Below are 27,877 nucleotides of genomic sequence, written 5' to 3'. Positions count from 1 at the left end.
TTTTAAAATTAGTGATATTACATTTCATCGATGCCTACCTACCTACCTATTAAAAGATAAAAGAAATTATTATTCAATATATTGTATTTAAAATACAATTCAAGCAATATAAAATAAAGTGAATTAGTGGAAGAAAAGCTAAAACAATAAAAAAATAGAATAAAAAACTTGAAACTTTTAATTACCAAATCTTATTTTTCCAAGAAAAAAAAAGGAATTGACAAATGACACTTAAATGACTCGAGTAGTCAAACTTTAAAGTTAAATTAAAAATTATTCATTTATTCGTAGTATTTACATCCTCTTTGATGGTGATTGGTGATTGATTATTGATAATACAAATCAGCTGTGCTGGGTACGGGGAGTAAGGGGACTCGCAACTCGTGCGAAATGTGAATAGCATACAAATTGAAGAGTATCCCCACTACGTACACGGAAAAACAACTTTCACAATGGTAAACGGTATAATTTTCAACTCATAAAGTCAATGGTTTCCGTGCGTGTTTAACGTCTTTAAATCTATCCTCAGAGTGCTGCAATGTTCGCTAGAGTAACGTTCTATCCCACACTTCTTTACAATGTTTTAATGGAGAAGATGACAGCTAGACGCTGGTATGATAGAATGGATGATTCGCTGATACTTGGAGCCTTACCATTCAGAAATATGACCAAACAGGTAACTTGTAGGTTAGTTTATGACTCCCTCTTTTGGACATTAACTTGTCTAAGCTATACCTACTTATACTATTAAAATACTAAGTTATTATTGCAACTCTATCATAAAGGAATTTGTTAAATAAATGCCTAAAAGTCTCATTTGTATGACATCATGTCAATATTTACTTACTTATTACACTAAAGTTCTTATTTATTTAACATTATCTATTGAATATATTAATATGATAATAGATATCTAAGTAAAGTTTGGTTCAATGAGGATTTGCTGTTTATACTTAGTACATCAAACTCATTTTGGATTTAATACTAAAGTTAGAGTAACCTTATTACAAACTTATACTCTTGTCTATTTAACTTAAGTTTTTTTTTTTCATTTTTAAATAAACCATTAACAAATATTTGGTTAATAATATAAGTTAGTTAGTAGTATAAATAGGTGACCAAACCACTTGCTATATGAAATTACAGTAAAACCCGCTTAAGATGATTTCACAGGGACCCAACCAACAATGCTTCTTAAGTGAGAAAGTTATTATTAAATTATACTTTTATAAATTACGTATATAGTGTAATTTTAATTATATTATTTAAAGTTATCACTTATTTTGGTTTGAAAGAAAGATTTTGATGCATTAGCACTTACAAGATTTTCAACATATTTAAACTTTTGCAGTGTGTCTTTGCTTTGATTTAAAGAAGCTACATGGCATCTTAAATCACTAACAGCTGATAAGGTCTGGGTGATGAACAAAATCGGAGTTGAGTTGAGAGTAAACGAATCCAGAGTTTTTAGACCTCGGCAAATGGATACCTGTAGTCAAAGCCTACCCCTCTCAGAAACAATAGATGATCGTTTGTAGAATATTACGTGGTACCTTTATCGTCAAAAAATATCTATGAAGTATTTATAAATTCTCAAAATCATAACTGATGTACTAATTTCAATCATGTTTCAAAACTCCAATTAGTGAATCAGAATGGGCATATTATATAGTCGTTAGTGGTTTTTAATTGCCAGAAAATTTAACTATATCTTTATTGCTCAATACAGTGGTTCGTTTGTTATAAATAATAACGAAGCAACATTTAATATAATTAGAAAAAATTTATTGAATTAGTTGTTATATATATATATATATATAGCCATAATTATTTCAATGATAAACTTAGCCGAATAAACACTTAAGATATTGATTCATAAAATTTTGTCATTTATGCAGATGGTATCCATTCTTAAGCCACTGTATTACTTACGATTGTACCTGAACTATTATAAATGTTTGGACCTTTCACCTACATAAAAACAAGAGAAGTCTTGTTAATCAATGTTTGATACCATAGCAGTTGAAAATGTATAGACCACTTAGGAATTTAGTTTTCGTTTTACATGCAAAAGATTCAGATTAGTCCTATTATAAAAAAATCTAGATGTGATATTGATTGAAGTTTTGTAGGTTTATAGTAATAGTAATTTTACTTTTTTTGAACAACAAATTTCATGAAGTAGACCACAAATTGTCATAGTAGAAAAATATGATCTAAAGTGTACATCTTGAGCTCGCTCAATAGATATGGCGAACAAACTAATGCTTACCTAGTTCCTCGCCTAATTAATAAATTACCCACTGATGTATGGAACTGTATAAATCCTCGTAATATTAAGAAAAAACTGAAATCATACTTTTTAAGTCGCTTAAAATAGATATATTTACATAATTTATCTAACTGGCACTAATGTTCTGTAGTTAAATTACCTAGATTTAACTCTTTGTTAGCATATATTACAAGCCCGTGTGGGTTTCTGATGCTAGCTTTAAGTATTTTCTTTTGTAAACTTTAATGTAAATAAATAAATAAATCTGTGATTTCAGTTGATCGAAGAAGAGAACATAAAGGGAGTGGTGTCCATGAATGAGACATACGAGCTGAAGATATTCTCCAACGATGCTGAGGTATGTTTATATTTAAAGATCCTCTCAATATCAATATAACCTAGTTGCTGGTATTGATAAAGAAGAAAAAATTTTTTTTTATAAGTGTCATTTTCATTACCTACATGAATAAAGTGATTTTGATTTGATGTCGTTCAGTTTAAATTTGATTGGTCTTTGCAATTCGATGCTTATCTTTTTATACAACAGATGTCATATACATTATTTATTTAATAAAATAAAGAATCCCTGTTTTTTAGATATTTATATGTTGTGTATTATACTTTTATGACATGGTCCCAGAAAATGTATTAAGATTTTTTTTTTAAATTGTTAGAACACTTGTATGTGGTAAAGGTTGCTATAACATAAATGCCTTTCTTAATGATACCACAGATTGGGAATGTAGCGACTGGCGTCAGGCTATTTAAGGTATAAATTTGACTGTATTGAAATTTTATTAAAAATACTAGAAGAAGCCTGCTGGGTGTTTTGCGCCTATTTCGAATGGGTGGTAGTTTTTGACACAGAAGAGTTTAAAGAGGCTTGAAGAAAAGCGCCTAGAATGGCCTTGTGGGCGGGTCTGGCGCGCCGCGTATATGATCGACGGATCATATTTCAACGAAATTAGCTTCACCGGCTGACAGTCGCACTATTATTGTGATAACGTATAAAACTTCGCGAAAATGATGAATTTTGCCATCTCGCACTATAATAACGTGTCGAAAAAGAAGCCTGGTCTGTAGTGTAGCTCAAGAAGGAAGTTTCTTTTCATCGGGAAGTCCAAAAACCTGATACAAGAGATATTTGTATTTATTAAATATATCAGTTTGAATACATGCGTATCGATACCGTTGTACCTAATTGTAAACAATGTCGATATTAAGTATGTGTATACATTTGTACACACACGTTAAAGGTAAAAAAGGCGGAAAGGATTATGTGGGCGTAAAAGCCGCGCAGTCACTATGATTAAACAATCATACTTAAATCATTTAATGCGTTCACCGCTTATAGTATTTTTGACTGCTTGTAGTTCATGTTTAGAGTGCGTCAGGAACGCAGCTACGATGAATAGTGTTATAATGCCGTGTTGTGCTATTATATTATTACTTGCTACACAAAAATTCAGACTTCGAGAATTGACCGAGGAGGTATCTCTTTTCATCAGTAAGTCAAAAATAATAATTAATATCTCTGTAGTTTCAAAACTCAAAAGCATAGCAACAACAACGAAATTGTAAATACTCGCAAACTTTCAAAGCGCTATATGATGGCATACCTTTGATAGACACCTAACGAGAAACTAGATTTATTAGTTTAAATGGATGTGCCGTTCTGAAGTTCTTATATTCATGCTATTTCACAAAGTAAATCAAGACAGATGGCTTTGAATAGACGAGTATAATTTTAATGTTGCTATAGACAGAGGAGAACTTTAATATCTATTAACGTACATATCAAAGGATATGATTCTAATCTGTAGAGTGTCAGAATCTGTCATAAAATTGTATACAGATCAGCTTCAAAACATAAATAAAAATATATTGTAGTAAAAACATGCACCATTTAAATATTTAACGATATAATTTATCATTATCATATTATGGCAAACCATATGACAGACTTAAGCAATTATTATTGAAAAGTATATATTCTATGTATATTGTAGTGTTCCTCGTTGACTACCAATCTTAACTATGTAGCACTACACCCGGACACGTCTGCACGCAACCTATAGCCGATTAGAACGCCTTCCGCTGTACTGTGCATTCCTTATATAGCAACCAACTTCACACGGTTAATGTCACTGTCTATGTCGTGTCGTAAATTATTTTAAAACACTGATCTAAATTATCGACAAAAATATCGATAGCTTTTTTTCATTTGTCAAACACTATGGTCTGACAAATATAGTTTGATTCTTTTGACAATTCACTAGGTATGGGGTTAAATCGTTGAATCTATTCGATTATTATTCTTATAGAGCTTGCAATCGATAGTTGAATGGTTTAAAAAATATGGATTTTCTAATTTTGAACAATTTCTTATACATCGAAATAATAATTAATTATTAATACTTTTATAACAATTCCGCCTCATGCATATTTTTCGATCAGTAGGACTATTTAGTAAATCCGTGTTAGTCATAAAAAAAATAGTGAATGGGCGCTTTTGGTGCAATAAAGAATTAGAACTTAAAATTATTTATTATACAATATAGGAGCAAAAGACTAAATCTAATTCAATATAATTATCATCATTATCATCGTTCATACTACCTACTACTGGTATTGTACCTAATGTTGATAATTAATTCTTATTCACAAACTCTGTCGAAGTGGATATCTCGTTCCTAGTCTTCTAATTTATATTTATTGTGTTCCCCGACTTTACCTACTCCAATCTGTAGTAACCTTAACACTGGCATTTTGCAATAGGTTAAGCATTTTACTAGCCGTAAATGGTAGAGATGTATTTTCTGAAAGTCTTATGGAAAATGACTTATGGAAGTCAACCCTTGTCTATCCTATCAAAAAATAAAGAGACAGTTCGGATCCGACTAACAACAGGCCTATTGTAATAACCTCCCTGCTCTCCAAAATCAGGGCAGGCATTGTTAGCCTTTAGTTCTTGGTATACACAGAGGTTACCCCCAAAAGTCTCGAGTTTCTACGTTTTCCACTCATAAAGCCCCATTTGTCGTAACACCGCTCTTTGACCCTAAACTTTTGCCTAGTATCGGAATAATAAATAGAACACGGAAATACTTCAAGCCGGCCCATTCTAGCGCTCTACAAAGTGCAGGTCCGGCCACGTAAGCTGTCATCTCTGGTCTGGCGTACCCCAGTATCAGCTCAAACCATTTGAACGCACGCAGAGCTGCTCAAGCTATTGAGGATCGAGTGGTCTGTGAACGACTTGATCTTCTGAGGTTGCGACATGGCTTTGTATTATCAATGATATGTTGCCAATCTAAGCTCCGTATTGCCAAGTCCTTCAGCGATTTAAAAAATAAAACTTATACGAAGCGAAACAGGCGTGGAGTCAGAACTCTAACTTGTTACAAAATGGCTGGCTGACAGAAGGTAGACTGGCTGCAGTATTGTAACAATCTTGGAGGTAATAGTTACTATATGTGATTTCCATATATTTTTTTCAGAATAACAGATGTTATCGCTTTCAGCTGACCATGTAGGACTGACCCGCAATTAGTACTGTTATTAAAATATATTTTATCAATTAAGAACCCATGCGTATCAATTATTATTTACGTGATTTGTACATATTCGATTGAAATGTCAAAAACGATTTTTGATATCCGAGTTGTTCGTTATACGTGGCACATCACTATACTCATGCACCCATCCATGAAGTATAACATTATCGGTATGATAGATTAACTAAAATAATTCGAAACTTCGTAGGCGTGAGCTGTCAAAAGTAGGAGAGTGTTGGCCAACTATCTATGTGTTGACCAATTATAAGGCTGCTTTAGTGGTATCTAACGTATGTGTGACGCTTGTGTTTATATGACTAGGGCGTGAAGTATAACACCGAGTGGCGACATCCCATACAAATTACGCGTGATGGCCATTCTAATGTCTTTTACCTATTCTGTGGTTTTTGACGTAAAATCCAATAAGTGATTTCATATCCGTTGTAAAAGTATTTAAATTTGAATTCAGCTAATGTTACGCTATAATAACATCTCTATTTCTCAAAGGTATTTGATCACTTAATAACAGGTGACCCGTACGCTCGTTTGTCCTCCTATTCTATAAAAAAAAAGGTATTTCTTGTGGGAACGCCATAACTTGCATAATTCCTTGAAATATAATCAACCACCATTTTAAAGCAATTCAGCTTGTGTTTATTATTTAAAAAAAAAAAAAAAAAAAAAAAACAAAAAAAAAATTATTTAAAATCTATATATATCTCTGGAACCATTAGGCGTAGAGACTTGAAATTTGGTACGAATATTCCTTTTGTCGAGTAGAGGTCAGTTAAGAACGGATTTTACAAAATTCCACCCGCAAGAGTTTTTTTTTTAATATGAACAGAACAACGTCTGTCGGGTCAGCTAGTGTTATATATAATCAATGATGATCTTAAGTGTTGCAACCCTATACGACGCAATTTCAGGAACTTTTGACTCACCTGAATGGAATGAGATTGAGACGTCAAACACGGTAAGTGCAGGTTACCTGTTTTAAGTGTAATGGATGACCTGTGTCTTACCTTAAATACTGAGATGATGCTTCTTGATTGAGTGCCTTAGATGTGCACTTCATTGTCACTAGGTGAACATAAATATTACAGTGGTTATGATACTTTATTTGATAAAAGCGATGGAAATCACGTGTCATCCTGAAGACATGTACCAGGGTTTCATGTTTAGTGCAGAGGTTTTTGCCACGCATGTTTACTAAGTTTAAAAATGTACTTGCAGAGATAAAGATTGATCAGTTAAGAAAGGTCGTTTTGTAACTTCCTTATTCTAACAAAAACCTTATGAATAAAATATTCAGGTAGGAATAAGTTATATGGAGTGTGTTTGTATTTTTCACAGCATATTGTAAGTTTAAATTTAGATCATGTATTATCATAACAATCAGATAGAATTGTTCTCATGTACATGAATAAACTGATGACAACAATTGATTTTTTTTTTTGTACTACTGTGTACGGGCGAATGATTTTTATTCATATCGACGGTATTGGATTGCTTATATTTGTTTAGAGTTTGATGCGTAGCTAACGGGAACCCATTTGTGAGCATCGGATCGCAAAGTAAAATAAAATATCTATAAGGAGAACATCTTAGCGATAAAGAGGCGACACAAACAGCTGATTCACCTGATTTTGCGGCGTTTCTACACAGTGCGGTATTCAAGGAATATTCTTCCAGGCATAACAAAGCTGTGGAATGAGCTTCCTTGTGCGGTATTTCCGGGACGATACGACATATGTACCTTAAAAAAAGGCGCGTACACCTTCCATAAAGGCCGGAAACGGTCCTGTGATTCATCTGGTGTTGCAAGATGGTGTATGTAGCTCTTATTATGGAAACCTTAAATTGACGATTCAAAACGATCAAATATGATTTCAATGAATAAAGATAAAAAACAAAAAATAAGAGAATGGGAGCGGCGGTGATCACCTACCAACACCAGATAACCCGTTCGCTAGTTTGTCCTCCTTTTCTTTAAAAAAAAAACCTTAAAAGTGGGAAGAGGCGGTGCAGTGGAAGCAGATTAATAAAATTTTTTTTTTTCAATATGCTTATAAATTAATTAATTGCAAATAATCAAGTCAAATAGCAAGTTTATTTTTAAATGGTCGTAGATAGGTGTGAAAAGTTAAAACGTTATTAAATTAAGGTTTTTAAAAGTCACACAATTTTAAGTGTGTAGGTATTATAGATTTGTTATTTGCAAACCTACGAACAAGATCGAACGAAGACTTGTTAGTTGATGCGGTGTTGAAGTCACTACGCTCTTTGCGCTAAATCCTCGTGAAGCAATGGTAGTAAGGGAGATGTTTTACTTATTCAGTTTTATTATACTTCAACTACTTTATACGGTCTACTGTCCGTTTGTACGTCTCTACCTATGTCTCTCAACCAGCTGTATGTCATAAACAACAACATTTAGCGGGGTGTGTATTATCAATTGTCTCCACCATTCAGATGAAAAAAAGCGCTTCGTTTTACAATCTTATTTGAGTATCCTCCCTGCGTCGTAATCCTCAGTACTGAGGGTCGTGACCACCCCTCTGTATCACTTTCACACGTATGATCGCTCTCCATCTATTCCTGTCTCTGGCGGTGTGAAAAGCATAATGAACCGTAGAGTCGAGGGCGGAGCGGATCTGGTCGGACCATCGTGTTGGACTGCGTCCACAAGGCCTCTTCCCATCTATTTTGCCGACCACAATGAGCCTCTCAAGGTTTCCATCGTCCTTCCTTGCGATGTGACGGAAGTAATCTAAAACTCTGCGCAGACATTCGGAAGACAATCGCGAGGAGATCCTGAGTTCACGCAGTATGGAGAGATTAGATCGAAATGCTGTCCAGGGGATACGGAGCATCTTTCTACCAGCACCACATCTCAGAGGCGTTAATGCGTTTGCGGTCTGCAGCTTTCAGTGTCCAAGTCTCAGCGCCATACGAAAATATCGAGAAGACTAGGGCCCGTACCAGTTTGGTCTTAGTTTTAACGGAAATGTTACGATCTCTCCAGATTCTTCCAAGCGGAGAAATAGCGCTCTTAGCCATGCCAATTCTCCTGCGTACTTCCCCCTCGCACGAACCATCGTTACTTATGTTGGAACCCAGGTAGATAAAGTTGTCCACCATTTGTCCATTATTTGATTATACATAGTTGTTTCATATAGGCCGATATTAATACCATTTTTGTGCTGCAGAAGAAGGGCTATTCGCGCGATTTATAACCTAGGTCCTAAAGAATCATTAAGAGAAAAATTTGAAGAAATAAACATTTTGACTGTTGCTTCTCAATACATTTTTGATAATGTTCTGTATGTTCATAAGCACATTGAGGAATTTTCTAGAAACTGTGACATTCTTAATCTTAACACGATGAACAAACGTAAACTTGTTTTGCCTACTACTCGGTTGGGTTGAGTTAGTAAGTCTATTGTTGGGCGATGTATATGCTTCTACAATATGATCCCAGAAAATGTACAAAACAAATGTGTTACGAAATTTAAAAGAATTGTTAAAAAACGTTTGTGTGGGAAAGGTTACTAAAGCATAAACGATTTTTTTAATGACACCACGGACTGGGAATAAAGCGAACACCCTCAGGCTCTTTAATTATAAATGTTTTATTGTACGATATCACATTGTAATCCATATTTTTATATTGGAAAAAAAGCCCGCTGAGTTTCTTGCACCCATTCTTCTCAGGTCTGAGACACTCTCTTTTGAATGGGTGGTAGTTTTTGTATTTTGAATAAAAATATTTGAATTTGATATCTTTACAATGCAACAGAACCCTTTTACCGTAAAAAAAAATGTGAAAGACAGTTGTGTGCTATCATGGTCTTTCCATTATAATGGATTATTTTATTATAAATGTTACAGAAATGGCGGGAACACAATGTGGAATTCTTGCAGCTTGCGACCACAGACATATTCGAGGCGCCCGACCAAGAGAAACTGTATGAGGGAGTCAGGTTCATCAACAGGTAACAGTTGTGCAGACGGTACATAGATACAAACGAACATACCCAGATTTATGGATAGTGTCAAAGAGCTGGGGTGTATCCCGAGATTCGAATCCCACACCATTTCATTCCAGAAGTGAGCTAGTACACTTAATAATAACAACATTTAGTGTCGCTAAATGCCGCCATTTATCACAGAATCTAACTTTTATGCTACAAATGTTACTGATAAAAAAAAATATTGCGTGCGTACAAAGTACACATGTCAGAAGTGAAACCTGCATGGTGCATGAACCTCTAAACTACATATGAATTCCTGGTACATGTTGCTAGGATGACACATGATTTCAACCGCTATGAAAGACATTCCTACCACCACTAATATATATAATATGTTTATCTACACCAATGCTTAAAATCCTATATTAAAGATTCTGAAACAGTTAGCTTATTGCCAACATTAAAACACCCAATGTTCTAATAACCATTACATCATCCAAACGAGTGTTGTAATGTTGTACTGAATTTCATTACAACACTCCTATGTTTTTCTTTTTCGATCCCTTCATGCGCAAAGAGTTTCAATTCAGCCACATTCTTATTGCTCGATGCGTGGTATCTGTATGAATTTTGAAAAAAGAACATTTTCGTTTATGCGCGTTCCACACTACCAGAACGTCGCGCGCCCTAAAAAAAATAGCTTATTCGAATCCCCGCCATTTTTCTTCGATATTTTTATTGTTTTGTTTACAAAAATGAGCGATTCATTTTAAACGCTGAATATTCGAGTGAATTTTAATTATTGCACTATATAAAATGTAAATTACTACTAAAATAAATAATTGATACATTAATACTTAGTTTATTTGCATATAATCAGTAATTAATGATATTAGGCTACTACTAGGACTGGTGTTTTAATGTTAGCATTAAGCTAACTGTTTCAGAATCTTTTAGAGGATTCATATTCTGGGTGTAGATAAAGTCTTGTATGCAACTGTTGATAATTAGGTATTAAAACACTCATGTGATACTATTATCACATACTCGCGCCATACTTAAGACAATCTCTTCTTTAACTATGATCGCCTGGTACCAAAACATTGTATTATGCTTCCTATCTCATTATCTCCCATGTTAAATATTATGAATAGATGTGACTGCTTTTTTTACTGTCGCTTTTTCGTTTCATCGACTTTCAAATCACAACGATGATAAAGAAGTTTTCACTTCAATAGTATGCATATTTCTGTCTCATTCTTTGCCGTCTTCATCCTACACATTTTTGTATTTGTGTCTCTTACCTGTCGTTTTTTCCGTTGCATCCGGTTTGAAATCACAACGATTCTAAAGAAGTTTCACTTCAATAATAATAATGGCGGTGTGATAGAACGATCTGTCATCTGGATTCGATCCGGGGTCTTCTGCTTTCCGGATCGCCCAATGTCCACACGTATAAAACTACTATTTTTTTAAATTAAAACTTGGTATCGATTTATCGCCCCGAAATCCCCTGTATAAGTACTAAATTTTATGAAAATTGTTGGAGCCGTTTCCGAGATTCAGATTATATATATACAAGCATTGCTCGTTTAAAGATATAAGATAAAGAAACTGAATTATCCTTATAATCATCATAGGCATAGGCATAGGCATAGGCATCTCGACGACCTGTATAGCCGAGTGGTTAGTGATCCTACCTACTAAGCTAGAGGTCCCGGGTTCGAATCCCGGTAGGTGCAAGCATTTATATGATGAATATGGATGTTTGTTTCCGAGTCATGGATGTTTAAATGTATTTATGCATGTTTAAGTAAGTATATTGTATTAAATATATCGTTGTCTTGTAACCCATAACACAAGCTATATATGCTTAATTTAGGGAAAGATAATTTGTGTAAAAAGTGTGTCAATATTATTATTATAATTATCTCGTAACTTCATCGTTTTCAAAAATTATCGTATATTTGTAATAAAGCATCTACGCATTACGTCATATCCCATTAATGCACGCTGTTCTTTAGGTAGCTTTGCCTTTAAACCTTACGCAAAGGGGGTAAGGTATAAATCCATTGACAGATGTGTATTATGTTTGCGCGGACTCTTAATTATTGTATTCTTGTATCTAGCTTGATTTTATATTTGGTAACGCTAATTATTGTAACATTGTCATCACATAGTATCACAAATTGTAGGTTTTTACCTCAAGATCAGCGGATACCTGGAGTTCCCACAGACTCCATAGTCGGTAGTGGGACTGTGTACGTTCACTGCAAGGCCGGCCGTACGAGAAGCGCCACGCTGGTAGGATGTTATCTCATGATGGTGAGTCGATGTTACATTAAAGGCAAAGAGTAAGCAGAAAACTCGCAAACATGGTGTTTTTAGACAAGTTTTGTGGTGAAAGTATAGCATTTCGAACTATGAAAACTTACTTAATCCTGTTACACATATCCTTAAGTCTTATTTGTAGGTTGCTAATGCTTGCTGTTGGTCATAGTTAACACTGCCGAGCCTTTTTGAACAACCACTTTTCTTTGAAGTTAAACAAGTTTTTTGGCATGGCGTGACGCTTTTTTTGGTACTTCTCTCAGAAAAGTTATTCTTATAGCTTGTACTTTTTTGTGTAGGTTCATTTATTCAGATTAGTAGTGAATAATGAGGATTGTAAGCATATAAACTGTTCTCCATGCAAGAATTTTAAAAATATTGGCTTTGTTACATAGATGGCGGGCCCGCAGCCGTGAACTCATATCGCTCAAGGTCGCTGGCATTTAGTGTCGCCTTAAGCCACAATCTGTCGGATATATAGTTTTTAGAAGATATCATAATTATTTATGGAAGCATCGATTAGGAAATCATCTATTTCTTCCTCTTTAATTTGAAATTTAGTTGTTCCACATATCCGTAAATTTAACGTGCTATTCAAAGTGACAAAAATCAGTTTTAGTTAATTAAATTTCAATCAATTTTAATTATTAAATAATTGAACCAATCTGACGTTTAAGTAGACCACCGAGTTTAGAGTTGATATGTATTTGATCGGAGCCAAGATTGAAACTGTCACACAACAAAATAGTTTAGCCACAGTAGAAAGAGTAGAAATTTACTAGTGGTAGGCTCCTTTGCACAGGATGCCAGCTAGATTATAAGTACCACAACGGCGCCTATTTCTGCTGTGAAGAAATAATGTGTAATCATTACTGTGTTTCGGTCTGAAGGGTGCCGTAGCTAGTGAAATTACTGGGCAAATGAGAATTAACATCTTATGTCTCTAGGTAACGAACGCCGTTGTACCGCTCAGAATATTTGGGTTTTTCAAGAATCCTCAGCGGCTCTGCATTGTAATTGGCAGGGCGTATCAATTATCGTCCCTTGGTGTCATAAAAAAATGAATGAGACAGCTCAAATAGGTTTAATAAATGGATGGATAAACATACTCGTTCTTCTAGTAGAGGTAGATGTTGTACAGAGTGTCGGCACAGGTGGGTACCACAAGGAGGTATTTTTCTTCCATCCAGCTGTAGTAATGTACTAGCACTATTTGTGTTTCGATTAGACGGGCGGCATATGCCTTTTACAGTAGGTAATTTTGACTGTACGGTACCGTTGATACCTGTCAAAGTGCATGAACCTCTAAACAACATATGAGGTCCTGGTACATGTTGCTAGGATGCCACTTGGTTTCAACAGCTATGTAAGACACCGCATCTATATTTATGTTCCCCTGGTGTCTGTGTAGTAAGACGTCGTGCGCATTACGTCCGAATATATCGAGGTATACTCGCATCATACATAAGACAATCTCTTCTTCAATCTCATTTTCTCCCACGTTAAATCTTATGAATTTATGTGTCTGTCTCATTTTATTGTCGCGCTTTTTCGTTTCATCGACTTTCATCGATGCTAGAGTAGTGGTAACTTCAAAAATATTTTTCTCAATTCACGTCATACATTTGATATCATACTTTTTATCACATCGCCCGTGACTATGCGGTCCATGAAGCATGTAAAACGTCGGGAAAAAAACATTTGTTAAAATTCAATATAAATTACACGCGGTTTTATTAAAATACCTATAATATTTATTCAACAGAGAAACGGCTGGTGTCCTGACGAAGCTGTAGCCTATATGAAAGCCCGTCGCCCCCATATCCTGCTGCACACCAAGCAATGGCAAGCTCTCGACATATTCTACGGCAGACACGTACGAAAAGAAAATACAACTACCCACAATTCTCATTCACACACGCCCTCATAGAACTCTAATAAAAAGTGGTCTCTTTTGTTATTTTATAGATCAGATAGTATTATGGTAATGCTAATTGTAACTATAATGTCTAAATCATCGACGAATGCCCTCCAATCACTACGTGAAACTGTAGGAGGACTTGGCATATTCTGCCGCATAAATAACTAAGTGTTCAGCGGAATTGTTCAGAAGATTAATAAAATTAGGCATTATTTTATGGGAATCCATTGGTAATAAAAATATATGAGACTATAATTGTAAAATTGTTGAATCACTGCGAAACGTGTTTCGCTTCTACATGTGGAAACTTAAGAAGCTGTTGATTCTCTATACTTTGGTACGAGAGTGGGGAGAAACTTCTAGCCCCACACACGTACTTTGTGGGATCAGTTGCAGCATTTTCGATACGCGAATAGCGTACTCTAACCACAAATACCTCTGTAACAAATTGTATGTATATGTGCACTAACCTGTCAATAATATTATTATCTGCATCAGAAAGTAAATGACCAAAACTGATTAAGTCGGTCTCGTGATAGGCACCCTCCAGGCCCGAACCAAAATAGTGTTTGCACTTCATGTAACTAACTCTGTTCCTAACTTATATTATATAGAAAACTACTAATACATTCATCATGCGATGTATTACTTTCTAGCGGAGTTTATTATTTTACTTAGAATATATATGAATATAAAAGAAATACTTTCTATAATACAAAAATATTGTATTTCAATAATCTGTAAATCGAATCGAGCAGATACTGAGTTCATTTGTCTTACCTGTCTTCGTTTTAATCTGAAATAAAAGTCGCATTATTGTAAATACTTACTTATAAATTATATTTACACAACATATTTTCTGTTACTTTCATTGTTTAAATTTCACTATAAGTATATGAAACATTTCGACTTTAAGATTTTTTATTGACACTATCGTATTAATCAAAAATCTTAATGTGTTATGGACTGAAAATTAGTACGATGGCACAACGTTTGTTTAATTTATGTTTTGTAAAATATAAGAATTATGTTTTGTAAAATATAAGAATTATGTTTTACACTTACTTGTGTAGGTATATTATATTTAATAAATGACATATCATTATAAACTGTTTTTATTATTTTTTACACTAACTAACCCTTCGTCTCGCGCGTATTTTAACTCGCAGCGTGGAAGTAATAGACAATTGAAACAACACAAATAATAACAATTAACGTACATGTGGGATAGTGTAAGTCCAATGTACGATGGTACACTACTACAGCATCTTCTATTGGCTCATTTCTTTCTTGGAAACACATGCTGTTGCTTCATGGCGCAATCTTTTCATTGGTTGCTACTGTCAACTGATCAGCGATCAATAACCCCCAGAAGACTCAAGTTTGCGCGTTCACCACTAAAAAAACCCCATTTGTCGTATCACCGCTCTTCGACAACACTTCCCTTAAAGCCTCGCCTAGTATCGGAATACTGGGTCTCGAAATCTCGAGCGATTACTAATTTCGTGGTCATCTGGAGGGCAAAGCCAAATTGGCTTCAAAGAAACTGGCCGTCATTAATAGAGCACGGCAATACTTCAAGCCGGCCCACATACTAGCGCTCTACAAAACGCAGGTCCGGCCACACATGGAGTATTGCTGTCATCTCTGGTCCGGCGCACCCCAGTATCGGCTCGATCCATTTGACCGCGTGCAACGTAGAGCAGCTCGAATTGTGGGGAACCCAGTGCTCTGTGAACGGCTGGATCACTTGGCGTTGCGTAGAGAAGTTGCGTCGCTTCATTGTGTGTCTTCTACTGCATTTATCACGGGGAGTGTTCCTAAGAGCTGTTTAACCTGATTCCTGCCGCCGAATTCCACCTTCGCACGACACGCCACAAGTTAGGATATCACCCTCACCATCTGGATGTGTGGCGGTCCTCCACAGTGCGGTTTTCAAGGAGCTTTCTTCCTCGTACTACGAAGCTGTGGAATGAACTTCCTTGTGCGTCGTTTCCAGGACGATACGACATGGATACCTTCAAAAAAAGCGCGTACACCTTCCTTAAATGCCGGCAACGCTCCTGTGATTCCTCTGGTGTTTGAGATTGTGGGCGGCGGTGATCACTTAACAAAAGGTGACCCGTACGCTCGTTTGTCCTTCTATTCCATAAAAATAAAAAAAAATAACGTTGAATGTCGAGTCATGTTGGCAGTTGCTGTCTTTTCGAATTTGATCGTTAAAATATTAAACTATAAATTATTTGCACATATTATACTCACCTAATTGTCATTATGTGTGATTTTTAATGAATAGTAGTCATTATCCTGATGGATACGCTAATTTTGATACATATACGATAATTTTACGGCCCTGATACGATAGTTGCCTGATAGATGAAATTAGACGTGATAAATTGATTTTTTTTTGGACAACTGGGTGAGGTGGATGATGTAAATAATATATTCTGCTACATGCACCCACAGGCCACCGCACTCGATTTTTCCAAACAGGCTAATAATACCACATAAGCCTAATAAAAAAAAATGGAAAATGGTTGAACCTTAAGGCCATCCCTGCAACTTCCCGCTAATTCCATATCTAAACGCTTCAAATTGTAGGTACTTATGTACTTATTATTACAGCTCGAAGAACTGAAAGAATTAGCTGTTGTTGCTGCTGAATCGATCGCTAAAGCAGTTTAAAAAAACCACATGTGAAAAAAGTAGTAGTTGGTAGTTTTTTGAGATTTCTTATTATTATAACCGGTCCGAATTGTATTCAAAATCTAAGTTTGGTCGAGCCGTTTTGAATGGCGCCAACCATGATGAAATCGGTAGAGCCGTTCAAAAGTAATGAGGTTTACATACATCCATACATACACACAAACATGCATTCAGACGTACGGTCACCATAGCGGGAATAGTCAGGGAAGCTTCCTAGGACCTTAAAACGTCGAGATCTGAGGAAAACACGATTTTCGAAAAACGGGGTAAAACCTATAACTTCCCAAATTTTCAATTTTCTTAACGGGAAAGGAGGATGGCGAGAAAGGACCAACATAATTTAAAAATTAAGGAAGCATCGTACAAGTTCATGTTTTTGTTAATTATAAACATAAGTTTATACAAAAATTGTTGAGATATGGGAGTCAATACATATAAATTATTGTAATTTATTAAAAAATGGGTCATCTTGCGCTATCGGAACGTTTTGTGCAATTAATTATTGACATCTACATTATTTGACAAGACAAGTCATTTTTTATATATATGGATATTCCGACACTATCAAACTCAAATCAATAATTCAGTAGTAATTCACAATAATTGTGAATAACAATAAGATTATTATCGTTTTTGATATTAAAATCAGTAGGTTAGGTTAGGTAAAAGATTCGACACTTACCTGCTAGAAAAAATAATGAATTGTGAATCCTCAATTATTTGCAGCTGGTCAACTGGTATTTAAAAGTATAGATAGGTTACCTAGACTACATTCGGTGTTTGTAAATGATACACAAACGCACACATGAATAATTTATCATTGCAATAGCACACTACATTACGATCACAGGTCAAAGAAGGATAGTAAATGCAATTATGGAAAGCGAAAAAGAGATAAGTCTAATTTGCTAATTGCTTCGTATTTGAGTAACAAAAACACAGAATAATTAATTAATCATTTTTTACCGTACACCGTGATTTATGCGTAAAATGCGATTCATTCATGAGTTAAAATAATAAAAAACATAAGGGTTCCATTTTTACAATTTTACTAAAGACCTCCCAAAAAGTTTTAAGTTTACAATTATTATTTCTTGTTTATTATGTATGTCTTTTTTTTGAGGGTTTATTACAATAAGATATGGGAGAAAAATAAAATGATCCATTGATTCTTCTGCAGTTAGCAAGGAATATAGCGAAAGAGCAGTGTTATTGAAAAATCTCCTACGTAAGCAAATAGCACTCACTGTCTACGTCCGCTACCTACCCTAAAACTTGTTTTTGTAGTTTGATAGTTCAGCTACCTATATACGCACTTGTTTATTAAAAATTATCTCGTATTACATTCACTGCAACAAGGCCTTTTTTACATCGTTTCCTAAATTGCCCTAAAATATACTACGATCTATCCCGCAGCAGACAGGGTAGTTGTGATATATTCGGAGTATTATCGTATCGTTCCGAATGTGTTGTTGTCGATTTTACGAGTATACCTGGTACTCCGTTACATACATTCCAAGATTGATTACTAATAAAATATCAAATAGCCTGCTATTACTATTCTCATTCTAAATCACCTTTATTATAAGACTTTAAAAGCCAGAACTTATTATAATCATCATAATATTATTTTAGAAAGACGCTCACTAACTAACAAGAAAACTCAAGTTCCGCAATCAAGCGGTTACTATGTATTTTGCCTACGATTTCACTTTTGGTTGATTAATCTATGACACATGCTATTTGTCCTTGTCGTGCTGAAGTTGACATCATATTCTCTATCTCGCTCGAACCACCACGTTAATAATTCGAGATTTATTTGTAAATAAGAAATAAAATCTTGATAAAATACAAATACGACGTTCTTTTATATACTTTCGTATGGTATGAAATACCTTCACTCTTATATATCTTGGAAACATAGTTTTTACATTTTCTTAACACACAAGTTGGCCTTTTAGATTATTAGTATCTTGCCACGAAAACGTTCTGCTTAGCTCGCTTCTATTAGCCGACTAAATGAAATTACGACATTTGTCTGAATTTGTCTGCAACAATTTGCGCGCGCTAGTGCGATATCTACCTCTTTATTGTATATTATTTCATTGTATATTATATTATCTTTAAGCAGACAGTAATTAGGCATAAACATAAGATACAAATTATTGGATGAACAATAGGTATTGATGAAAAATTTTAGGTTATATTTTACTTTTAGGTACCTATATCTTTTTTCTCCCACTTTTTTAGACTTACTTACGATTTGCTTTTTTCTTAGTATTGTTACGTTCTACAGCTCTTAATAAGTTTCCATGATGTACGCCACTTTTTTCAGTGGTCCCAAAATACATGCATTCTCGCCATCCTCCTTTAAAAACATGTTTTTGTAGAGATAGTAACATGTTTTAAAATTTTCAAACATTTGACACTAAAAATCACAGAAGTATTGGTGTAAATAGTTTTTGTGTCAATACTTTACAATTAATTTTTCATGCTTAATTTTATATCGTTCATACCTGCTATTGACATTTAAATATTTTTGACCTATAGCTTGCAAATGGCGCCGAATCATGCCAGCCTTTACCCTTCCAAAATTGGCAGTGCCCCAGGGCGCTGATTTGCAGACATACCAAAATCGAAAGTGCCGTACGGCACACTATTCCCTCACCAAGTTCTTTTATACCCTTATCTTGTTTATAAGATGGTTTATTTTGCATGGTCTGACAGCTTGTTAAAATATCAACTAGGATCATTTTGTAGTACTTTTGTGTTTATTTAATAAAGTATCAACCTTAAAAAGTGGGGAAACGAAGTTAATAAAAAATGCCCCCTCTAAATTTTACGAACGATTTTTCCCAACCTGTAGATGAAATGTTCACTTTTACAAAAAATAAAACTACAACATACCTGCTAAAATACTATTTATCTATAAATAAATTAAAACAAACACATCTTACGCAACTTAACTTAGGCAAGATAATTCCGATTAATTTATTTCATTTCGGTTAATTTCATAAGAGTTAAAAGAATACTGTTTTACAGTCAATTTGGAACACAATCTCATTGTTCGATGAATAAAATAACTTCAAACTTTAAGTACCTACGCGGAAAGATTCGACCTACAAATAAGGCTCAAAACGTCTCAAAAAAAAATTAATACAGTTGTCGAAATACATTTCAAATCAAAACAATCATCTTGTAAGTAAAACTTTGTAACATGTTTAACATTTTGTACTGTTTAAATAAATTATAATTTGTACTCAACATATTGACTAATATTTACGACCTTATTATACAAAACAAAACGTGAAACGATTCGCAACTATAACGACCGGATTGCCTTTCCATGTTTTTAAAATAGTTTAATAATATAATGGATTAATTTTAAAAAAAACTCAAAACATAATTATTAGGTACCTTCGTCATTGTTTAAAAAAAGCTTATTTTTCCATCATATTATTCTCTAAATTTATTGCCAATATGTCAGTATAGTTTTAAGTCAGGTGTTGTTGACAGATGTCAAAAACTTGCTAATTAGATATTATATAATCTGTGAGAATGCGTTCTTCTTGTATGGCGGATTAATTGAAATATTTTTTACCGCATTCTGTTTTTATTTTTTACGCATTTTGCTTTGCTTTTACAGCCCATAATTGTTTTATAGCATTAGCTAAACCAACGTCATGAGTGATTATATAAAAGAGTCCGCCGAGAGTAGCAATAGAAATAAGGTACACTAAGCCGATGGCGATTTTGGGGAGAATTGGTCCAAATATAGATGCTCGCACGTAGTCAACCGCTATAGCTTCCAGACCCCTGAAAAGGAAAATTTAAGAAATTATTCTTCCGATCATGAAATTCTTATTCTAACACCAAAGAGATTGGTTTTTTATATTCGGCATACTCTCTGGCGTCTTCTATAGTATCTATGACGGGGAGTCGAATTCCATCACCGGACATTACGTTAGAATCGAAATTTCACCCGCATTACGATGACGTCTGGCAGTCTACTACCGCGCGTTTCGCGAGAACTTCTAGGGCAGTGTTTCCCAACCTTTTTTAGGCCATGCCCTAACCTTAACCAAAATATTTATGCCCTTCATACATAATTTTTTACCTTTTTTTTTTTCTGTTCCCTTATGAAATATAAATCATAAGTTTTAGGAAGAAATCACTATAAAATAGTTTTCAAAATATATAATGAAAAACTGAAATTCAAAATAATTTTAAATTTATTTTTCTATATTGATTTCGTGCGATCTTTTCGCTTGATGCTTGCTGCACAGAGATTTAATATTAAGTTCCAATTTACTTAGCTTTATTTATATCAAGTCGATTTATTTTTTTATCAGTAATCATTTACAGCACTAAATCCGCACTCAGCTAAATATGAAGATGGAAACGGTAGTAAAAGTTTTATGATGCATTCTTTGAATTTGCCTTTTTTGTTAAATTTGTCACCGATATCTAGCATTGCATTTAAATAATCTAAAGGCAAAGGGTTAAAGTCGTGTCGAATCCATTTTTAAATTGCCCCCTTAAGTATCAAATTGCCCCTCTGTGGGGTGTGGGACGTTGGGAAACACTGTTCTAGGATGTAATCATTAAGTGTGACCAACCGATTATTCCATAACTATTATAGATATCATAAAATACTCAATACTTAAACTGATATCGAAAGTACGCTACAATCAATATCATCAGTACAATAACATTTTAAAAATCAAACCAGAACTATCCAATATTTTGATATTAATTGGGAGTGCCATACATTTAGTAAGGACGTCACTTCGAACACATGCTTTGAATACAAAATTGAGTACTTATTAAGAAATCAATATTATTCAATTTAAAGCTAGTTTTATTATGTTGTTAGGTACTGATGTCATACTAAATGTATGGGAGTGTTTAATATCACAATTTTGGATACTTCTTAAATTGATTTTTAAAAGTTATTAATATCGTTATACTGATTAGATAACGTACTTTCGATCAGTTTAAAGTTTTTTGATATCATATATTTGATAATAATTTATTTATCAATGGAGTTAAGCAAACAATCCATATGAGTTTTTTGCTTAAGTCCATTTGCTTGTTGTTGTACTATAAACAAGTTATTATTATGAGCAGTACAATAGAATTCCTGTTATTAAATTTATATAAACTATATACCTACACATCTTGTATAATTACAATTGCCACTCGAGCATTTACCTACTACGATATCTAACTTACAAATAATGTCAAAAATAATAATTTACTTGGCTACTCAAATCCACCAAATTTTAAATATAACTGCTAAATATTTTCTACAAATTCAAAAACTGCCAACCGTTGGCGGTGGCGAATCTTTAGACTTTCGCATATTCCGCCAAATCCGCCAGAAAGCTCGACACATGCCAATGTCATTGAAGATCAGGAAGAACAGTCCGCCAAGCATCAGTACTGTGATGAAATACACAATGCCCATTGCTACTTTGGGTAAGGTGGGGCCGAATAGTAGGACTCGGACGTATTCCACCACACAAGCTTCCAAACCCCTGAATTTGGACAATGTTGAATAAATCTTATATATTAGTGTACAAAAGTATTCAATGAATATTTATTTTTAGTGGATTAGGACGAGAAAAAGGTGATGGTTAAGGTCGCTCAACGGTACCTATCGCATTACAACTGTAGTTAGCGGCAGATCGCGTCATTTCTAAGCGAACCGCTTGCGAGCAACATTGAAAGATGAGTGGTATTAACTAGGATTTGCTCCATTATTTCTTTATTGTGTGCAGAATTTTCTTCTGTTAATAATTATGGAAGAGAAAAAATAATAATGCTCGCGGTAATTGTTTATTTCTTTATAAGAATCTTTTAAATGTTTTTTTTTTTTTAATAATGGAAATTAAGAAAATGAATTTGATTTTAATGCAACATCAAATAATGACCAGAATATTGCGTTTTCCCTGATCCATATACCGACCCAGAAAGACAGTAGAAGGATTTCATTCCAAGGTTTTGATTTATATGAAAAAATACTGCTGGATTGAATTATGCACTCTGACTCTTACGGCGAATACTTACATAAATGGCCTTAAAGGTAATCATCAAACTTTAGTAATGATGAGTATTTTATATCCCTTAGGTCATTTATACGTCTAGATAGATTATGACAGCTGGGAAAACGTCAAAATAAGTTGAGTTTAGACTAAAATAATAAAGAGTCCGTGTCACCTTAGGTACATAACAGTGTAGCACCAAAACAAGCCGATTAACATGTAAATACATATAAAACATATATAGTATTAACAGGCAGAAGGTGTCTAATAAGGCTCGTTTGGCCGTGCATGAGGGGGTGTTGGTTCCAACACTCATGTACGGAAGTGAAAGTTGGGTATGGCAGAAGAAACATGAAAGCAGAATAAATGCTGTTGAGATGAGAGCGTTGAGAAGTATGAAAGGAGTTAAACTGAGTGACAGGATAAGAAATAGTGAGATAGGGAAACGTTGTGGTCTGAAGGAAGAGGTTGTGACAAAAATTGAGAAAGGTATGCTGAGATGGTTTGGACATGTCGAGAGAATTAATGAAGAACGATTGACTAAGAAAGTGTTTATACACCAGTCAGTGTGAATGAAAGTGATGGAAGGGGTAGACCTAGGCGGACATTCCGTGATCAAATCAGAGACATCTTGAAAAAAGCCAGGTCAAGAGTATTATCTAAACCGAAGAGCATGTATGAAAGGAATAATCAAAGTGGACGAAGCGAAACAAGTATGTAAGGATCTCCGCGTGTCTAAGTGTGTACTTACACTACTACAGACCGATAGGCGGACATTATGAGAATTGTCATCGTCTGTGACAGATCAGTTTGCATTTTAATAAAATATTTTAAAAATGCCGTCGTGCGTTGTGAAAAAATTGTGTAACTAGTATCCCCCGTAACCGGACACACAATAGCACAACGGTGTTGTACTTGCTATTATCACGGCGCGGAGTCTTTCTTTTTTTACTCGTCCGTGGTTTAAACCTCTATTTTGAGCACTAACACAGTCTGAGGCATACTTTTTCGAATGGGTGTTTTATTTTACTTTTAATAAATAATATTGTATCCTATTTTGAATAAAAATATTTCAATATGAATTGTGATATATGCAAGGCATGCCAAGAGCCAGGGCAATGTGCGGGAGATAATGGCATTGGCCTGTATTTAGCCAAATCTAAATAGAAGTATAAATTAAAACAAAAATTTGTAGGGATTAAACAAAAAATTTTATGGTCACATTATTATGATATTTTACTACCTGCATTTGAGGGGTAATGTTACCAAATTATATAAACAACTAGCTGACCCAGCAAATGTTGTATTGCCAATATTAAAATCGCGATACAAAAGTAACTGTTGATCATAAATGGGTGAGAAATTAAGTTGTATGTATTTTTTAATGCTAACTCATAATCAGACAAATTTAAAAAAAATGTCAAAAAAATTAAGAAAAAAAATTTTGGGCGTGGACCACCCTCAACATTTAGAGGGATGAAAAATAGATGTTGTCCGATTCTCAGACCTACCCAATATGCACTCAATATTTCATGAGAATTGGTCAAGCCCTTAAAAGGCATTTATTTTCTCAAAATTGATTCCTTTAGAATTCTTTTTGATGTCATTTCTTATACTACTAGATACTACTACCGCTTCGGAAACAAATGGCGCTCTGAGAGAGAAGAAGCGGCCCAAGAAACTCTTCCAGCATTCTTTTTTTGCGCTCTTTTCAATAAAAATATACAATATTGTACAGTCATTTCTATCGCTATAAAATAATCACAATCTAGTCCCAGGCTGTCCGATCATTTAGATATTCAGCAGTAATAGGATTTACGACAGAGACATTTTTTTATAAAACATTTAAATTTATTTATGGATAATGCCTGAACAGTGGCTGGGACTTTATTATAGAAGTGTATACATTTACCCTTAAAGCTATTATGTATCTTATGAAGCCTACTAGAATTAGTTACAAGCAATCCCTTATTTCTAGTGTTATAATAATGAAAATCACTATTAAGAGCAAAGAGGTGACGATTTTTGTGCATATATATTAAATTTTCATAAATGTAATGGCAATGTCTATAAGCAAGCTGATATATAGCACGAACAGCTCTCTTTTGCAGAGCAAACACTATATCAATGAGCAAACACTATATCAATGTTTCGAAGGAGTTTAACTACAAACACTGCGACATGAGAATTTTATATATTAGATATATCGATGCAGAAGCAAAGACCTATTGAAGCCATCATAAAATATCACTACATAATATAGTATAAAACAAAATCCTTTACCATATCTGTCTGTTCACCATAACACAAATACAACAGCACCAATTTTCATGCTGTTTGAAAACAGGTGAACTAATGGATTCTTGAGGAAATTTTTAGTATATATATTGTTAAGTTTTTGTATACATTAACAATATTTGTTGGAGGTGTCGGAAAAAATCTAAGCCATTTGAAATATAATAAAATAATGTAAACGCGATGACATGTGTAAAAAATTGGCAATCATAAAGTGATAATTATTATTTTAAATAAGTTAGATATTTTACGCTTTTACAGCATATAATAACTTGATGTGATACAACCCTTCCTCCCCACTTGTCTTGCCTACAAACAAGGAACAGTAGTGAAATGGTATGATCATTCAGAAATATGTTTGTTTCATTTTTACTAATTAAATAACATTTCACATTTCTGATGGCTTTAGACTGCATTATTCCCGAATACTTACTACATATTATTTTTCTATTGACAGAACAGTGTCTGTCAGGTCAGCTAGTACTGAATAAATTTAGAAAACTTTATGCAGGTGTGATTATATATACAAGATAAAGAGTTTGCCCATTTAAACAGCAAAATATGGCAAAACTGCTTCACACAGATGAGCAATACAAGCAGGTGAGTATATTAATGGTGACTTGTATTAGTCTAACAAGTAATTCATACTATAAGAAGTATTTTACCAACTGCTGAAATGTGTAATTAATTATTTACGGAATTATACTTTAGTAGTGAGAGATGCAAAGGATGAATTATCTTGATGGTAAAATGGTAAAGGGAATCTATTGATCTAATAAGAAATATGTGCACCCCACTGAAGATTTATGTGTACAGTAATATCAAGAAAAAATGTAATGTTTTTATGTTAAAGAGCTGCACACTCCAGGTTTTTTTAATCTAACCTAAATTGTTAAGTAACTCTCATGCAATTTCCTCATCATGACTGTCTATCTCTCAGACATTCTTCTACACTATGATATGTCATTATTTATAGAATACATACCAAAAGCTATGGGCCGTAATAAGTATAGCCAGTATAGAATCAAATATCTTATTAGGCATCATTAGGCAAATAGGAATTAGTGGCACCATTGCTGCTGACGTAAGTTTCTCTATAACCCATAATTTTGAGTGATCATGTGGATGCTCTTCGTGGACCGTTGATGACTTGAAAGACCGAATCTGAAAAATAATTTATTAAATTTATTAGTTATAAAATTTAAGTTATCAACTCTGCAATTTAAATCAATAATATTTTGTAATTTTTCCTAAAGTAAACATTTTTACTACTTTTGGCATTCTAAAACAGTTTTTCACTTAATAAACAATCAAAACAATACTGATGTAAAATATTAAAAAAAACCCAAATGAAATTAGTTTATGACTAACAATGGCTTAACACATTTACGAATAAAAATATAAGGTATTTTCACACAAAACACACAGCAGCAGATATTGTGTTTTCAAATACAGCCTGCTAAAACAATATATAACTTAGTTTGTAATAACTAAATCTAAATGTTATTTCATAAAATTATATATGTGTTTTAGTACACTAAATATGAAATAATAATTTATTTCAGTATGCCACAAAATATACAAGTCATACTCTGCACCTGTATTTACAATTATTTATGTAGTATTGTTGGTTTTAAATTTATAAAATTAGAGATGTTGTTGTTCAAGTCTAAAGAAACATGTCGAAAAATTTAAGAGTCAAGAAGTCAACTTACCTAATATTAAAATATTAATGAAAGAACTAATGAATATCTTACCACATTTGAAATAGGTGTTTCAGACTTCAATAATGAGTTTTGTAGAGGGGCAATGCTGGCAATCATCTTTGGATTGAGAGAACAATGTGTAGGTTTTGACAGAGCCACTAATTGTTGGGATAACAGTCGAGTCGTACATGCTGAAACAACAAAACACTAACAACTTATCTCTGCAAAGTAAAATGGGGCCATTATGGTAATAAATATGAAGGTCACTTTATTCTGGCTTACTTTCGATACAAATTTAATTAAAATAGAGCTATTTATCTTATTGTTTAAAGAAGCTGTGCGACTATGATAAACCACTGATAGATGCTGTGTAGTCAATAATTATTAAATGATGTGATACAATCTAATTACAGCAAAATATGTGTACTTTGGATACACTATATAAATTTATAATCAATATTCCCATAGTATATAGGCTGACACAACTTTCTTTAATAACGAATTATTATGTAATATAACAAATATACTAAATGTCAATGCTCACCTGGTCTTCGTAAAAACATTGAAAATGCCATTTTGAGCAAATCTTGTTTTACTCCAAATTTTAGCAATTCAAATTAATATAGATTATTACAATAAGACAAATAATCGATTTAAAAACAATTTCTAAATTATACCAAATGGCAAATACCGATACCAAACACACCGCTATGAAGTATGATTACTGACAGGTAACAGCTGACACTTTTTTTCGAGACGAGGAAAACAAATTGACGTAGATATTTAGGCCTTTATGGCAAGGAGAATTTAAAACACTATGTTGATGGGAGGAGGACATCCATGTTGTGGGAGTAATAAATTACTTATTGAACGAAAAAATATCCATAATGTTTTCCTCACACCTTAAAAAGACGTGACGTGCGTGAGGAGGATCTATTCCAAAAGAATTTTAATAGTGATGTCATCTTAATTAGCCTGTCTCGTAAATATGATAAAAAATAAAACAATGAACAATTAAAGATGAGTAAAAGCAATTCCTTTTAAGTTTTATTCGAAAATTTCTTAGCA

The 27,877-nt window shown here is 33.8% G+C and overlaps 2 protein-coding genes across 2 annotated transcripts; one reads left to right on the top strand and one right to left on the bottom strand.

The window, feature by feature from the left end:
* Positions 1-287: 287 nt before the first annotated feature.
* LOC126964808 (phosphatidylglycerophosphatase and protein-tyrosine phosphatase 1) lies at positions 288-15,164 on the top strand. Its single transcript, XM_050808080.1, has 6 exons — positions 288-455; positions 530-676; positions 2,550-2,630; positions 9,721-9,824; positions 11,999-12,128; positions 13,900-15,164. Exons 1-6 carry the CDS (start codon positions 453-455, stop codon positions 14,062-14,064), a joined length of 630 nt encoding a protein of 209 aa, XP_050664037.1. The 5' UTR covers positions 288-452; the 3' UTR covers positions 14,065-15,164.
* Positions 15,165-19,665: 4,501 nt separating this feature from the next.
* On the bottom strand, positions 19,666-27,536 carry LOC126964811 (succinate dehydrogenase [ubiquinone] cytochrome b small subunit, mitochondrial). The gene is made up of 4 exons (XM_050808085.1): positions 27,354-27,536; positions 26,861-27,000; positions 26,089-26,267; positions 19,666-20,577 (listed from the first exon to the last, which is right to left on the bottom strand). The coding sequence occupies exons 1-4, from the start codon at positions 27,382-27,384 to the stop codon at positions 20,382-20,384; spliced, it is 546 nt and encodes a 181-aa protein (XP_050664042.1). The 5' UTR covers positions 27,385-27,536; the 3' UTR covers positions 19,666-20,381.
* Positions 27,537-27,877: the final 341 nt, after the last annotated feature.

This window comes from Leptidea sinapis, chromosome 6 (genome assembly GCF_905404315.1).
Source record: "Leptidea sinapis chromosome 6, ilLepSina1.1, whole genome shotgun sequence".
Classification (NCBI taxonomy): domain Eukaryota; kingdom Metazoa; phylum Arthropoda; class Insecta; order Lepidoptera; family Pieridae; genus Leptidea; species Leptidea sinapis.
The sequence above is the reverse complement of the archived record's forward strand: the minus strand, read 5'-3'. Positions and strand labels throughout refer to the sequence as shown.